Source organism: Carassius gibelio, chromosome A22 (assembly GCF_023724105.1).
Source record: "Carassius gibelio isolate Cgi1373 ecotype wild population from Czech Republic chromosome A22, carGib1.2-hapl.c, whole genome shotgun sequence".
Classification (NCBI taxonomy): Eukaryota; Metazoa; Chordata; class Actinopteri; order Cypriniformes; family Cyprinidae; genus Carassius; species Carassius gibelio.
This window is the reverse complement of record NC_068392.1, coordinates 5,151,190-5,165,388: the sequence shown is the minus strand read 5'-3', so window position 1 is coordinate 5,165,388 and position 14,199 is coordinate 5,151,190. Positions and strand designations below refer to the sequence as shown.

The following is a 14,199-nucleotide window of genomic DNA, read 5'->3' as shown; positions in this document are numbered from 1 at the left end:
AATATGGACAAAAAAAAACGATCACGATTTTTTTCATCAATTTTGCAATTTCAATTTTAATCACGATTTTGACACACACAGACATGCTTTACAGTCATAAATGCATTCAGTATAAATTTGAAGCATATTTCCAAAAGTTGTAACATGTCTCTAGAAGAGACATAAGTCAAAAAAATCACTAAGATGTCAAACAAAATGTCTAGACATATGGCAAAAATAATAATAAAAAATAAAATAAAACCCGTGTTCAGGGATTTATTTTTTATTTTTTTGCCATGCATTGGTCATAGAGCTCACTGTAGCAGTGCCTCAGGTGTTATATGTTTGGCCCAATATATTTATTGCCCAAGGTTCACTGGTACTCCGTTTGCAGTGCGTATACAGTAAGTTATGTGTACACGGTTCAGAAGCAGCAACGAGAGCGCATTATTGTAAGGCGAAAGCACATTAAAATCATGCGCGAGAGCAAATCTATCCGCTTGCACGCACATTTTCTTTGCTCTGTTAAATAGGGACACAGTAGTATACTTAAAGTATGATGTAAAGTCCACTTAAAGAAAACTTATGAGTATACTTGCAGTATAAAACTACTAGACTAGTAGTTTACTGAGACTATACTTCAAGTGTAAAAAGTATTTAATTTAGTAAACTATCAGTAGGCTACATATAAGTTCACTTTTAGTAATTGCAGTACAAACTACAAACATGGAGGTAAACTAATTGTGTACTCAAAGCTTACTAGTGTTATACTTAAAGTATACGTAAAAGTATACTTTTATATACAGTGTGGGGCAATTTAGTCCCAAGGAGTATTGAAACAGTACACTTACAAGTATTCTACTAGGACACTGATATTTGTAAACTTGCTACTTAAAGTATACTTAAAAATATACTTGAACTTTACTTAAGTATACTTAGTAAAATATACTTGAAGTATACTGCTTTTTCATAAGGGGTGTTCAGATTTTTGTAGTACACGTTATGCAAATTAGCGCATATTTCATTAGATAATGCCTCATTTGCATATTTAAACCTAACATTCTCGAAAAAATGTTTGCAATTATCAATGTAATCAACTTAGGTGATAAATATTAGTTTTTTTTTTTACCCTATTCACCTCTCGCCTTACAAGTAATAATTGTTTAATGTAACTTAATATTTCTCTCTAAGTGAACGTGACTGAAATTAAATATGAAACGTCACACAATATATTGTTGAGCAATATAAAGTCTCTTTCATGAAAGCCACGATATGAAAACATATCCACGTAGTCAATGGTCCATTCTGCGATAGGTGGCGATAATTCACTAATATACGAACCGCTGTGAAACAAGAAGATGACGTCACAACCAGCGTCATCAGTCAGCGTTGGGTCTCCTGAGGTAAGACAAAAAGACAATCAGTTCTTGGTGCTTCATACATTTATACAAGTATAAAACACTGATTTTTAAAGGAACATTTTTGGCAGTCATTCTGTATTGTTTACATCGGGTACTGCGCTATTTATGCGGCTTTCTGGCGTCTGCTGACTGAAATAAACGTTTAGCCTAGCAGATGTTAGGAACAAATGTTAAATAGCTAACCTTACAGTAGGAACTTGATGTATTTTCATCGATTATTTGGAGAAATATTGGTATTGTTACTGAACACTACTTGTTTAATGTCATAGCATGATCTAAGGGGGATCAATGGGAGTCGATCATGATTTCTTCAGTGAAAGCATTGATTTGACAACGGATTTATTTTTTATTTTGGCAGTTTTGTTGCCCCATCACACAGCAGTTCACCCACAGTTCAGCGTCTTCACAGTAAATGCTGGAATGTTCCCATTAGTCTAAAAGCGAAGAAGATAAAGTTTGTGAAAGAAAGTAAACATGAATGATCCAGAGCCCTGCGGAATAAAACTGGAAGATATGGAACAACAAATAGGTTGGTGTTTGTTCTTAATTCTATAATAAGGTTATAATACGTACACCTGCAAAACTGCTTTAGTTTTTGTTTAAAAAGATCCAAAATCAATTTTGAGCAAGTTCATAATCAATCAGTGTTTAAAGCTAAGTTTGCCAAATTCACAAAGGTAAGCTTGTAGTGATGTTTTATAATTTGAGTGGTTCGCGTTGTTCGCTTTGCGTCATTACGTCACGTCTGAAAACATGGGATTACTGTACTCGAAAAAGATTTGCATTCCAAAGAGAATGAGTTCTAAGAAATATTAAGTTGCTTTCGATGTTAAAAGAGCAATTTCTTTCAATGACATTCGAATGGTATGACAATTAGAGATTAGACTGTACAGAAAAAGAAATCTAAAGATAACGCTAATGCACACTAAATACACTCACGCAATGTTGATGTTGGTGTGGCGTGGCAACTTGAAGTTAATTAATTATGATGTAACTACCGACTACGCCACCCCTCTAAAGTGAGGGGAACTAAATACTTGATGGAATTTAGACACAGGTTTGTTACCATAGGAGGCAGAGACAGAGGCACTAGCGTATAAACTATTTATTAAATTCACAAAGTAGAAAATACACCTTTTAAAAGTTTAGGCAAAGATATGATTCGACCAGGCATACATTAATCAGTTTTACGAAGGCTTACCCCTAGCAGGGTAGGCTAGCTGCAAAAGTGGCTATTCGTAAAAGCACACACACACACACACACACACACACACACAGTGAGGTGAGTGACTACAAACGACAATCCACACTCCGTGCTCCAAACACCACCACCACCAGGATACTAGGACAGCTAGCCACCCGACTCAGGGGCCTAAAACACAAAAAACACAAATTACTCAAATGTACAAAACGAAATTAATCTAAAGCCTGATTGACTGAAACAATTACCAAAACACACAACAAAATGTAAAAAAAAAATGAACAATGGTCACTTAAAGAAAACTGAAATGAAAAGGAAAGAAATATATATTTAAAGCAAAAGTTTTAACAATCACTACAAAATCAAAATCAAACAAAAATCAATTGTAACGAAAACAAACAATAACCAAAAACCATACAATGATACGAGCACAACAAAACTTAATTAAACAGCAAAACAGCAAAACAGCAAAACAGCAACACAGCAAAACAGCAACGCCGTCTTTAATCTGCTATTATGCAGGAGGCGATCTTCCCCACCCGAAAACAGGCGGACGTTCCCAAAACTTTGTCCTACTAAAAACAACCCATTAGTTAAATTTAAAACACAATCAAGTGTCCATTAAAAAGAAATGCATATACATGTGTATCTATACATACCAGGTATTGACTACAGCGTTACACACACCTCATACAGTTGCTCACAGCACAAGTCTCAGAAGATTACTTGAATGAAATCAGTCTAACCAGGTGGCAAGAACAGCCTGAAAACCACAACGAAGCCAGGAATAATGGGCTATTCAAGCTGCAAAAAGGCGACTCCAGCTACAATAAATTAATATAGTTAGCCGAGGTCCAAGAGCTCATTGCAGCATTAGCCAGACCAGCTACAAACATACCTTTGTTAGGCGGGAGCGCACACGTACCGGATGGGCGGGGCCAACAATGACGCATCCCAGGTAGCCTAATCACAGCCTTTATAAAGCAATGACTGAGCCCTGATAGGCCGTTTCTAAGTACCAGGGGAGGGAGATTATCTACTTTGCCACAATCTGCCCCAACCATTTTATCGTCGCCCCGACGATAACACAACTCGAACCACTGACCATACTACTCAATGAGAAACACGAGATACTTAGCACAAGTCCTCTGGCCTTGACGGCTACTCAACGAGAAACACGAGACACTTGTTACAAGTCCTCTGGCCTTGACGGCTACTCAACGAGAAACACGAGACACTTGTTACAAGTCCTCTGGCCTTGACGGCTACTCAACGAGAAACACGAGACACTTGTTACAAGTGCTCTGCCATGACGGCTACTCAACGAGAACCACGAGACACTTGTTACAAGTCCCCTGGCCTTGACGGCTACTCAACGAGAAAACACGAGACACTTGTTACAAGTCCTCTCGTACTCCCCAACATCCCCTCCCTTTCCCATCTAAGAGCTTCGCTTCGAACTTCCAACAATGTTAACATTGGCTGACGACGTATTAGCGGTTTTAATTCTCGGCGAAGGGCCACGTCACAAACATGTTCAATGAACTGATCGTGTAGCAAAACTTGTGAATTTGGCATAACATACGGCGATCGCTGCGTCACACGTTCTAGGAGACCCATCAAAGCTAGGGAAAACTCCAACAATGATTCACCCTCCTGCTGCTTTCTAGAAAAAAATGCCTCCTGTAATGAGACATATGACTGTGAGCAACCATATAATTCCCGCAACACCAAAATAATTTTATCTGGATCATTTCGCTCAATCTCCGAACGGTACCTAATCTCTTCCCCGGCCTCCCCCTCCAAGTGGTCAAACAAGAAGAAAGCTTGATCAGAAACAGACAGGGGACGAGCCTGCATACAAGCTTTGGCCTCTTCAACCCACTCATCAATGCTCAGACCAACCCTGCCATTGAATTTTTGACATTTCCTGTCTCGAGGTACAAAAACAAATCGTTCTGGCAGGACTGCCTGTGCATTACTTGGCTGAGGGGGGGGCAGCAACAGAAGGACCAGGAACAATAGAAGGTGCATCACTAGGGCCAGGAAGCGCAAGAAAGTGGTCTTGACGCAACCTCTCATTTTCTGCCCGCAACTGAGCTACTACTTCCCTCAATTCCTGTAACTCTTCTTCCATAATTTTGACGGCCGTAACACTTACCAACAAGAGGGAGTAGACTCACAAAGAATCAGAATCCACCAGACGTGCGCTGCTGTTTTGCTGCTACTCTTTACCAATCTCACTGCAACAGAAAAAGAAAAGAAAAAGAACAAACAAAAAAAATACAACCACTAATACCAGTGTCTCCGCCAAACACGGTACCCTGCCGACTACGCCAGAATGTGGCGTGGCAACTTGAAGTTAATTAATTATGATGTAACTACCGACTACGCCACCCCTCTAAAGTGAGGGGAACTAAATACTTGATGGAATTTAGACACAGGTTCGTTACCATAGGAGGCAGAGACAGAGGCACTAGCGTATAAACTATTTATTAAATTCACAAAGTAGAAAATACACCTTTTAAAAGTTTAGGCAAAGATATGATTCGACCAGGCATACATTAATCAGTTTTACGAAGGCTTACCCCTAGCAGGGTAGGCTAGCTGCAAAAGTGGCTATTCGTAAAAGCACACACACACACACACACACACACACACACAGTGAGGTGAGTGACTACAAACGACAATCCACACTCCGTGCTCCAAACACCACCACCACCAGGATACTAGGACAGCTAGCCACCCGACTCAGGGGCCTAAAACACAAAAAACACAAATTACTCAAATGTACAAAACGAAATTAATCTAAAGCCTGATTGACTGAAACAATTACCAAAACACACAACAAAATGTAAAAAAAAATGAACAATGGTCACTTAAAGAAAACTGAAATGAAAAGGAAAGAAATATATATTTAAAGCAAAAGTTTTAACAATCACTACAAAATCAAAATCAAACAAAAATCAATTGTAACGAAAACAAACAATAACCAAAAACCATACAATGATACGAGCACAACAAAACTTAATTAAACAGCAAAACAGCAAAACAGCAAAACAGCAACACAGCAAAACAGCAACGCCGTCTTTAATCTGCTATTATGCAGGAGGCGATCTTCCCCACCCGAAAACAGGCGGACGTTCCCAAAACTTTGTCCTACTAAAAACAACCCATTAGTTAAATTTAAAACACAATCAAGTGTCCATTAAAAAGAAATGCATATACATGTGTATCTATACATACCAGGTATTGACTACAGCGTTACACACACCTCATACAGTTGCTCACAGCACAAGTCTCAGAAGATTACTTGAATGAAATCAGTCTAACCAGGTGGCAAGAACAGCCTGAAAACCACAACGAAGCCAGGAATAATGGGCTATTCAAGCTGCAAAAAGGCGACTCCAGCTACAATAAATTAATATAGTTAGCCGAGGTCCAAGAGCTCATTGCAGCATTAGCCAGACCAGCTACAAACATACCTTTGTTAGGCGGGAGCGCACACGTACCGGATGGGCGGGGCCAACAATGACGCATCCCAGGTAGCCTAATCACAGCCTTTATAAAGCAATGACTGAGCCCTGATAGGCCGTTTCTAAGTACCAGGGGAGGGAGATTATCTACTTTGCCACATTGGTAACAATTTGAGAACAAAGTATCGTAATAGTAGTAACAATACTATGCATTATACCGAGCCAAGAGGAAAAGAAAACATCATGCAAATTTTACTGAAAACAGAAACACATAATTTTACAGCCCTGACTTATAAAATATAGTAAATTAATATATATAGTTTGATAATTGAATATTGGTATATACAATGTATACACCATAATTCAATTGGTGCCTGCAATGTTTAAATATAATAATTGGATGATAAAATAATACAAATATAAATGGACGATGAATTTACCTAATTCAAATGAATGCATCAGGATCTTCAGATTTCTGATATAATGTCAGGATTTACAACCTCTTCCTTTTACATTTCTCTCTTTTTGATTTTTTTTTTACATTTATTTATTACTTATATAGTGATTTACTGAAAAACAAACATTTAAAACTTTTATTTTAGACCTGATAGAAGAGTACGAGGAGACTGAAGAACTGATGGACGAAGGGGAGATGCATCAGGTCAAAACTGAAGAAACATCCCGGAGTCCCTCATTGAAAAACGACAATATATGTTTCACTTGCCCTCAGTGTGGAAAGGGTTTCTCATTCAAGCAAAATCTTGACCTTCACATAAAATTGCATAATGGAGGGAAGCCGTACGCATGTGATCAGTGTGAGAAGATTTTCACTATAAAAACAAACCTGATTGAACACGTGAAAATCCACACTGCAGAGAAGCCACACATATGTGATCAGTGTGGGAAGAGCTTTTCACAAAAAGGAAACCTTAACGAACACATGAAAATCCACACTGGCGAGAGGCCATTCCCATGTGATCAGTGTGAGAAGAGATTCACACATAAAGGAAACCTTAATGAACACCTGAAAATCCACACTGGAGAGAAGCCATATGCATGTGATCAGTGCGGGAAGAGTTTTGCACATAAAACAAACTTTAACGACCACATGACGATCCACACTGGAGAGAAACCACACACTTGTGCTCAGTGTGGGAAGAGTTACGCACGAAAAGGAGCCCTCAATGATCACATGAAGATCCACACCGGAGTGAATCTGCACACGTGTGATCAGTGTGGGAAGAGTTTCAGAAAATCAGGGGTTTTTAAAGTACATCTACTTACTCATTCTAGAGAAAGACGGTACAATTGTGACCAATGCGGTAAAAGTTTTTTTAGAGCAGATTTCTTGAAGGACCACCTGAAAGTTCATACAAAGGAGAGGCCTCACATATGTTCCTTGTGTGGAAAGAGTTTCAGACAGACGAGTGCATTAAAGAGACATCAGAAAAGACACAGTGGTGTGAAGGATCATGCTTGCTCTGAATGTGGGAAGGCTTTTTTTACAGATAGTGCACTGAAAGTTCATCAGTCAGTTCACACTAGAGAAACACCTTATAAGTGTTCACACTGTGACAAGAGCTTCAAACGCTCAGAATATCTGAAAATACACGAGAGGATCCACACTGGAGAGAGACCGTATCACTGCCCTTCATGTGGGAAGAGTTTCACTCATTTATCGTCTCTAATCGGGCATAAAAAAAAGTGCATGTCTGAAATTACAAGCAGTAGTTCGAGTTGAACTGTAAGACTGCATCAAACAATTGTTGATTATTGATTAATCCAAGGTGGTTAGATCAATGAATCAACTGATTGTTGATTATTTTAGAGCTTAATAATTATTAAATATTTTATTATTTTAATAATTTTATTATTATTATTTTGTCATTGTTCATGCTTTTATATTTTATATTGCTTATTCTTTTACTTATTTCCTTGCGATGCTTGCTATTGTTGTTTAATCTTATGAATATGGTTGATAAGAGATTAGAGAATGTCATTGTTTCAAGGTTTTTAATATTGTAAAACAGTGCTTTTTTCATTGTTTTTGCTTTGGTATAATAGGACTTGTTGGATTTGTACTGGCCAGACTAAGTCTGAGCTTTTATACAATTGCATTCTGAAGAAGTCTTGAGCATTGAAACATACGCAACTAAGATTATTCAATAAATTGTGGTCTTTGTTATAATCAGAATTTTGTCTTCTGCTTCTGCTCTTGCCTGTCTTTCTCAGTCAAATTTCAGGCTGAAAGAAGACTGTTAACAGAGTTTTGGGCTATTTCTGTTGACAGGTTTTACTTATTCTGACATCATATTTTAAATGATTAATCATTAAATTAACTGTTTTGTCCCCTTCAGTTAATCTCTTACCACATCAATTCACCTGGAGTGAAGTTCCCCACACAGCAGATCACCTGTACTAAAGCTCCTCCCAAGGCAGATCTCCCTAGAGTGAAGCTCCTCCCGCAACAGATCACCTAAAGTGAAGCTCCTCCCACAGCATATTTCCTGGAGTGAAGCTCCTCCCACAGCAGATCTCCTGGAGTGAAGCTCCTCCCGCAGCAGATCACCTGGAGTGAAGCTCCTCCCGCAACAGATCACCTGGAGTGAAGCGCCTCCCGCAACGGATCACCTGGAGTGAAGCGCCTCCCGCAACGGATCACCTGGAGTGAAGCTCCTCCCGCAGCAGATCACCTGGAGTGGAGCTCCTCCCGCAGCAGATCACTTGGAGTGAAGCTCCTCCCGCGGAGTGAAGCTCCTCCCGCAGCAGATCACCTGGAGTGAAGCTCCTCCCGCAACAGATCACCTGGAGTGAAGCTCCTCCCGCAACAGATCACCTGGAGTGAAGCTCATCCCGCAACAGATCAACTAGAGTGAAGCTCCTCCCGCAACAGATCACCTGGAGTGAAGCTCCTCCCGCAACAGCTCCTCCCGCAACAGATCACCTGGAGTGAAGCTCCTCCCGCAACAGATCACCTGGAGTGAAGCTCCTCCCGCAGCAGATCACCTGGAGTGAAGCGCCTCCCGCAACGGATCACCTGGAGTGAAGCTCCTCCCGCACCAGATCACCTGGAGTGAAGCTCCTCCCGCAGCAGATCACCTGGAGTGGAGCTCCTCCCGCAGCAGATCACCTGGAGTGAAGCTCCTCCCGCGGAGTGAAGCTCCTCTCGCAGCAGATCACCTGGAGTGAAGCTCCTCCCGCAAAACATATCACCTAGAGTGAAGCTCCTCCCGCAGCAGATCACCTGGGGTGAAGCTCCTCCCGCGGAGTGAAGCTCCTCCCGCAGCAGATCACCTGGAGTGAAGCTCCTCCCGCAACAGATCACCTGGAGTGAAGCTCCTCCCGCAACAGATCACCTGGAGTGAAGCTCATCCCGCAACAGATCAACTAGAGTGAAGCTCCTCCCGCAACAGATCGAAGCTCCTCCCGCAACAGATCACCTGGAGTGAAGCTCCTCCCGCAACAGATCACCTGGAGTGAAGCTCCTCCCGCAACAGATCACCTGGAGTGAAGCTCCTCCCACAACAGATCACCTGGAGTGAAGCTCCTCCCGCAACAGATCAACTGAAGTGAAGCTCCTCCCGCAACAGATCACCTGGAGTGAAGCTCCTCCCACAACAGATCACCTGGCGTGAAGCTCCTCCCACAACAGATCACCTGGAGTGAAGCTTATTTCCATAAGCCTACAAGTGAAGAAAATGGAGTTCATGAAAGAACGTGTTACCAAGAAGCCTGCATAATGGAGCAAGAGGATGATGAAGAACAGAGAGATTTGTATTTAATCCTGCTTTTTCATTAAAGACAACTTTGGGAACATTAAGTTGAAGGTCATAATATTTTAATCATATTTAGTTGTTATAAAAGAGCCTAAAACTTAAATCTTTTAATGTTTGTTTTCAAAATATTTAAGTGGTTCATTTTGTTTTTGCAACTATGTTACTAAACTTTGTAAATTTAACTGTTTTCTATCAAAATGTATTAAATAATCTTGGGATTGCAAATTTTATCATAAATTAGGCAACTTCTAATAAATTAAATTTCTCTTGAATTATGGAAGTTAATCTAAATTATATAAAAGTTATTTTCTTACAATAACCTCGGAAGCAGCACTGAGGAATCCATCCAACACTACAATTTTGTATCGATTAAAAAAAAAAAAAGTTCTCACTACATGTGACTTGTGTTCATAAATATAAAAAATTATATTTAGAATATAATTCTTGGAAAATTCCAGGGAAATATAATTGATTTATTGATAAACAAGTCATAATCGCAACTGATCACGATGATTAAAAAAAAAATGATTCCAGTGAAATTTCAATAATAGTATATAATAGGCTCTTAGGGAAAGGAAGAGGTTTAATGAGGGACTTTTATTTTGATACTTTGAAGAGTGTAGTTTCCGGTGCATCCCGTTGGAGTTACTATTGTTATTGTGTGCAGCTGCTTGCTGTTTCTTCCTACAGTTCCTGGAATTTGGATTCTCGTTGGAGTTTTTGTGTACAGTGTTAGTACATTACAAAACAGTACGTTTTTTTTTCAATATATATATGTTTTCAACCATGCTTGAAGTGTATCATTTAACTTTGTACGTTTGTTATGAAATGCACGGACATGTAGCTATTCACGTGTGTTCGCTTGATAGAGAATCAAGATGTGCAACGCAATTAAGGAGAAATACAGAGCTAGATGTTACAGGTTACCGGTTTGTCATCTGCAGAAAGGTTAACCAGTTGTATTTCCCCATTTGATGGTGTTAATTGGGAAATTGCATTGTTTGTGAATGCACCTCTGATCAGACTAATGGTTATATTGTCTTCAGTTGCACATCCTGTGCATATTTAGAGCCAGAGCATTTCCACTCTATCAAATACGCTTCAATACACATCTGATTGTCTCCCGTTTTGTCACAGAAAGTGCCTAAAGAGCACAACTTTAAAAAAGAGGAAAGGGACATGAGCACGATTAAAAACAAAAGTCAAAATGAGAAATGGAAAGCAACACAAAAATATTTTTCCCTCTTGATTATCAATTTTTTTTCAAAAAGCGAAATTGGAAATCAATTTCCATTAATTGCACAGCCTTAAATTCTAAATTAATAATTATATTGCATTGCATTTGTCTGCTGCTACATTTATGCTCTCTTTTATGTCCATCAATTTAAAAAAAATTCTCTTTGATAATTATTTTACTGTAAATTACTCCCCTGTGACCAAACATACTGAGAACAAGGCGTTTGGAAAATTGAAGGATGGAATTTATTTTCTTTATTAACATCTAGAGTGACCAAAGTGACGCATCTTTTTACTTTCATTTCAGACCTGTTGGAAGTGAATTAGGGGAGTGAAGACATGAGTGAATCGGAGGAGAAATATCGTCAAGTCCAAACTGGAGAAAAATCTTCTTCCTCGCAAACTGAAAGTAAATCATTGCTGACAAGAGGGGCACAAATATATTTCATCTGCCCCCAGTGTGGAAGATGTTTCCTACACAAACAAGGTCTTAGACTTCATATAAGAGTTCACACTGGAGAGAAACCGTACACATGTGCTCAGTGTGACAAGAGTTTCAAACGAAAAGGAAACCTTAACGATCACGTGAAAATCCACAGCGGAGAGAAGCCGCACACGTGCGATCATTGTGGGAAGAGCTTTTCACTTAAACAAAACCTTAAGGTGCACCTCAGAGTCCACACTGGAGAGAAACCACACGTTTGTGTTCAATGTGGGAAGAGCTTTTCAGGGAAATATTTACTCAATGATCACATTAAAATCCACACGGGCGAGAATCCATATGCATGTGATCAGTGCGGGAAGAGGTTCACGTATAAATCAAACTTTAACCACCACATGACGATCCACACTGGAGAGAAACCACACACTTGTGCTCAGTGTGGGAAGAGTTACGCACGAAAAGGAGCCCTCAATGATCACATGAAGATCCACACCGGAGAGAATCTGCACACGTGTGATCAGTGCGGGAAGAGTTTCAGAAAATCAGGGGTTTTTAAAAAACACATGCTTACTCATTCTAGAAAAAGACTGTATAATTGTGACCAATGCGGTAAAAGTTTTTTTAGGGCGGATTTCCTGAAGAACCACTTGAAGGTTCATACAACGGAGAAGCCTTATGTATGTTCCTTGTGTGGAAAGAGTTTCAGGCACACGAGTGCATTGAAGATACACCAGAAAAGACACAGCGCTGTGAAGGATCACGCTTGCTCTGAATGTGGGAAGGCTTTTTCTACAATTGGTGACCTGAAAGTGCATCAGTCAGTTCACACTCCAGAAACACCTTATAAGTGTTCACACTGTGACAAGAGCTTCAAACGCTCAGAATATCTGAGAAAACACGAGAGGATCCACACTGGAGAGAGACCTTATCACTGCATTCGGTGTGGGAAGAGTTTCACTCATTTATCGTCTCTAATCCGTCATAAAAAAGAAATGCATGTCTGAAATTACAAAAACCTTTAGTTTGAGTTCCTGTCCTGTACTCTGAAACAATTGTTGATAACCGATTAATCAAAGGTTGTTAGAAACAATTTATCCACTGATTGTTAATTATGGTTTGTAAGAGATTAGAGAATGTCTTAGTTTCACTGTTTTTAATAATGTTGCAGGAAAATGTTGTGAAGCAGTACTTTTCTATTGTTTTTGCTTTGGTATAATAACAATATCAGAAAACAGCTGGAAGTGGACGCATTGAGTAACCAGCTGAGAGTGAACAGACAGAGATTAGACGTGATGGAAGAGGACGAGGATGATCTGAGTGAAGCGAAGCTGAAACATCATGCCAAAACTGGTGATACGAGTCTCTTAAAGTGGAAAGAGTCTCCTAAACAAACAAAGTCTTAAAATTCTCATGAGAGTTCATAGTGGAGATGTAGGAGGCGTTTCACACAGAAAAGAAACCTTATTGGACACATGAGGATCCACATTGGAGAGAAGCCATATACAGTGGCATGCAAAGGTTTGGGAACCCCTACCAGAATCTGTGAAAATGTGAATAATTTTAACAGAAATAAGAGAGATCAGACTAAATGCATATTTTTTTCTATTTAGTACTGTCCCGAGTAAGATATTGTACATAAAAGATGTTTACATTTAGTCCACAACACAAAAAAATTGCTGAAATGATTAAATTAACCCCATTCAAATGTTTGTGAACCCAAATGCTCTTAGTACTGTGTGTGGTCACCTGATGATCCTTGACTGTCTTTCTGTTTTGTGATGGTTGTGCATAAGTCCCTTGTTTGTTCTGAACAGTTAAACTGAGCAGCATTCTTCAGAAAAATCTTTAAAGGGGGGGTGAAATGCTCGTTTTCACTCAATATCCTGTTAATCTTGAGTACCTATAGAGTAGTACTGCATCCTTCATAACTCCAAAAAGTCTTTAGTTTTATTATATTCATAAGAGAAAGATAGTCTGTACCGATTTTTCCCGGAAAAACACGACCGGCTGGAGGCGTGACGTGTGGGCGGAGCTAAAGAATCACGAGCGCCAGTAGGCTTTTGCATTGAGAGCGTTTGGAATCTGACATTACAGTGAGGAAAAAAACATCCAAAACAAACCATGGCTTAGAGTCAGATTCAGCCATTTATTTATGATCCAGAATCAGATCCAGAGGCTGAAACTGAACGAGAGCAGCAGCAGCAACGACTCGCTCCGAGCAGGGCTCGAACCCGGGTCTCCGATGGGAGGCGGACGCACTAACAAGGAGGCAGAGATATTTGAAGCAGTTTTACTCACCGGCTGCGGTTCCAACACACGATCGTGACCCTTTTTCGTTGGGATTGCATCATCCTTAAGAAATAAACGATATGCAAATCCGTCGTGAAACTGGGCAAGGAAATTCCGCTCCATCTAACGTCACACAGAGCCATACTCGGAAAAAAAATTCCTAAACTTGTGACAAACCGGAAGGAGTATTTTTGGAACAGAAATACTCCTTCAAACGTACAACTTAATTTTTGAAACTTTGTCCATGTTTAGCATGGGAATCCAACTCTTTAACAGTGTAAAAAACTCAGTATGCATGAAGTAGCATTTCACCCCCCCCCCTTAAGGTCCTGCAGATTCTTCAGTTTTCCAGCATCTTTGAATATTTGAACCCTTTCCA

At 39.7% G+C, this 14,199-nt stretch overlaps 1 protein-coding gene and 1 long non-coding RNA gene across 4 annotated transcripts; one reads left to right on the top strand and one right to left on the bottom strand.

Moving 5' to 3' along the window:
• The first annotated feature begins 1,201 nt into the window (after nt 1-1,201).
• Nucleotides 1,202-13,252, top strand: LOC127942932 (gastrula zinc finger protein XlCGF8.2DB). 3 transcript variants are annotated; one of them, XM_052538955.1, is made up of 3 exons: nt 1,202-1,382; nt 8,435-10,603; nt 11,397-13,252. In XM_052538955.1, exon 3 carries the CDS (start codon nt 11,429-11,431, stop codon nt 12,533-12,535), a length of 1,107 nt encoding a protein of 368 aa, XP_052394915.1. In that variant the 5' UTR covers nt 1,202-1,382; nt 8,435-10,603; nt 11,397-11,428; the 3' UTR covers nt 12,536-13,252. The 3 variants fall into 3 exon arrangements, with proteins under 3 accessions (XP_052394915.1, XP_052394913.1, XP_052394914.1); XM_052538953.1 differs by lacking the exons at nt 8,435-10,603; nt 11,397-13,252 and adding exons at nt 1,759-1,929; nt 6,680-8,271 and having other exon boundaries at nt 1,252-1,382; XM_052538954.1 differs by lacking the exon at nt 1,202-1,382 and adding an exon at nt 1,782-1,929.
• On the bottom strand, nt 2,784-6,235 carry LOC127942966 (uncharacterized). The gene is made up of 3 exons (XR_008149507.1): nt 5,848-6,235; nt 3,500-5,360; nt 2,784-3,425 (listed from the first exon to the last, which is right to left on the bottom strand). It is a non-coding gene; the product is annotated as an uncharacterized LOC127942966 (long non-coding RNA).
• Nucleotides 13,253-14,199: the final 947 nt, after the last annotated feature.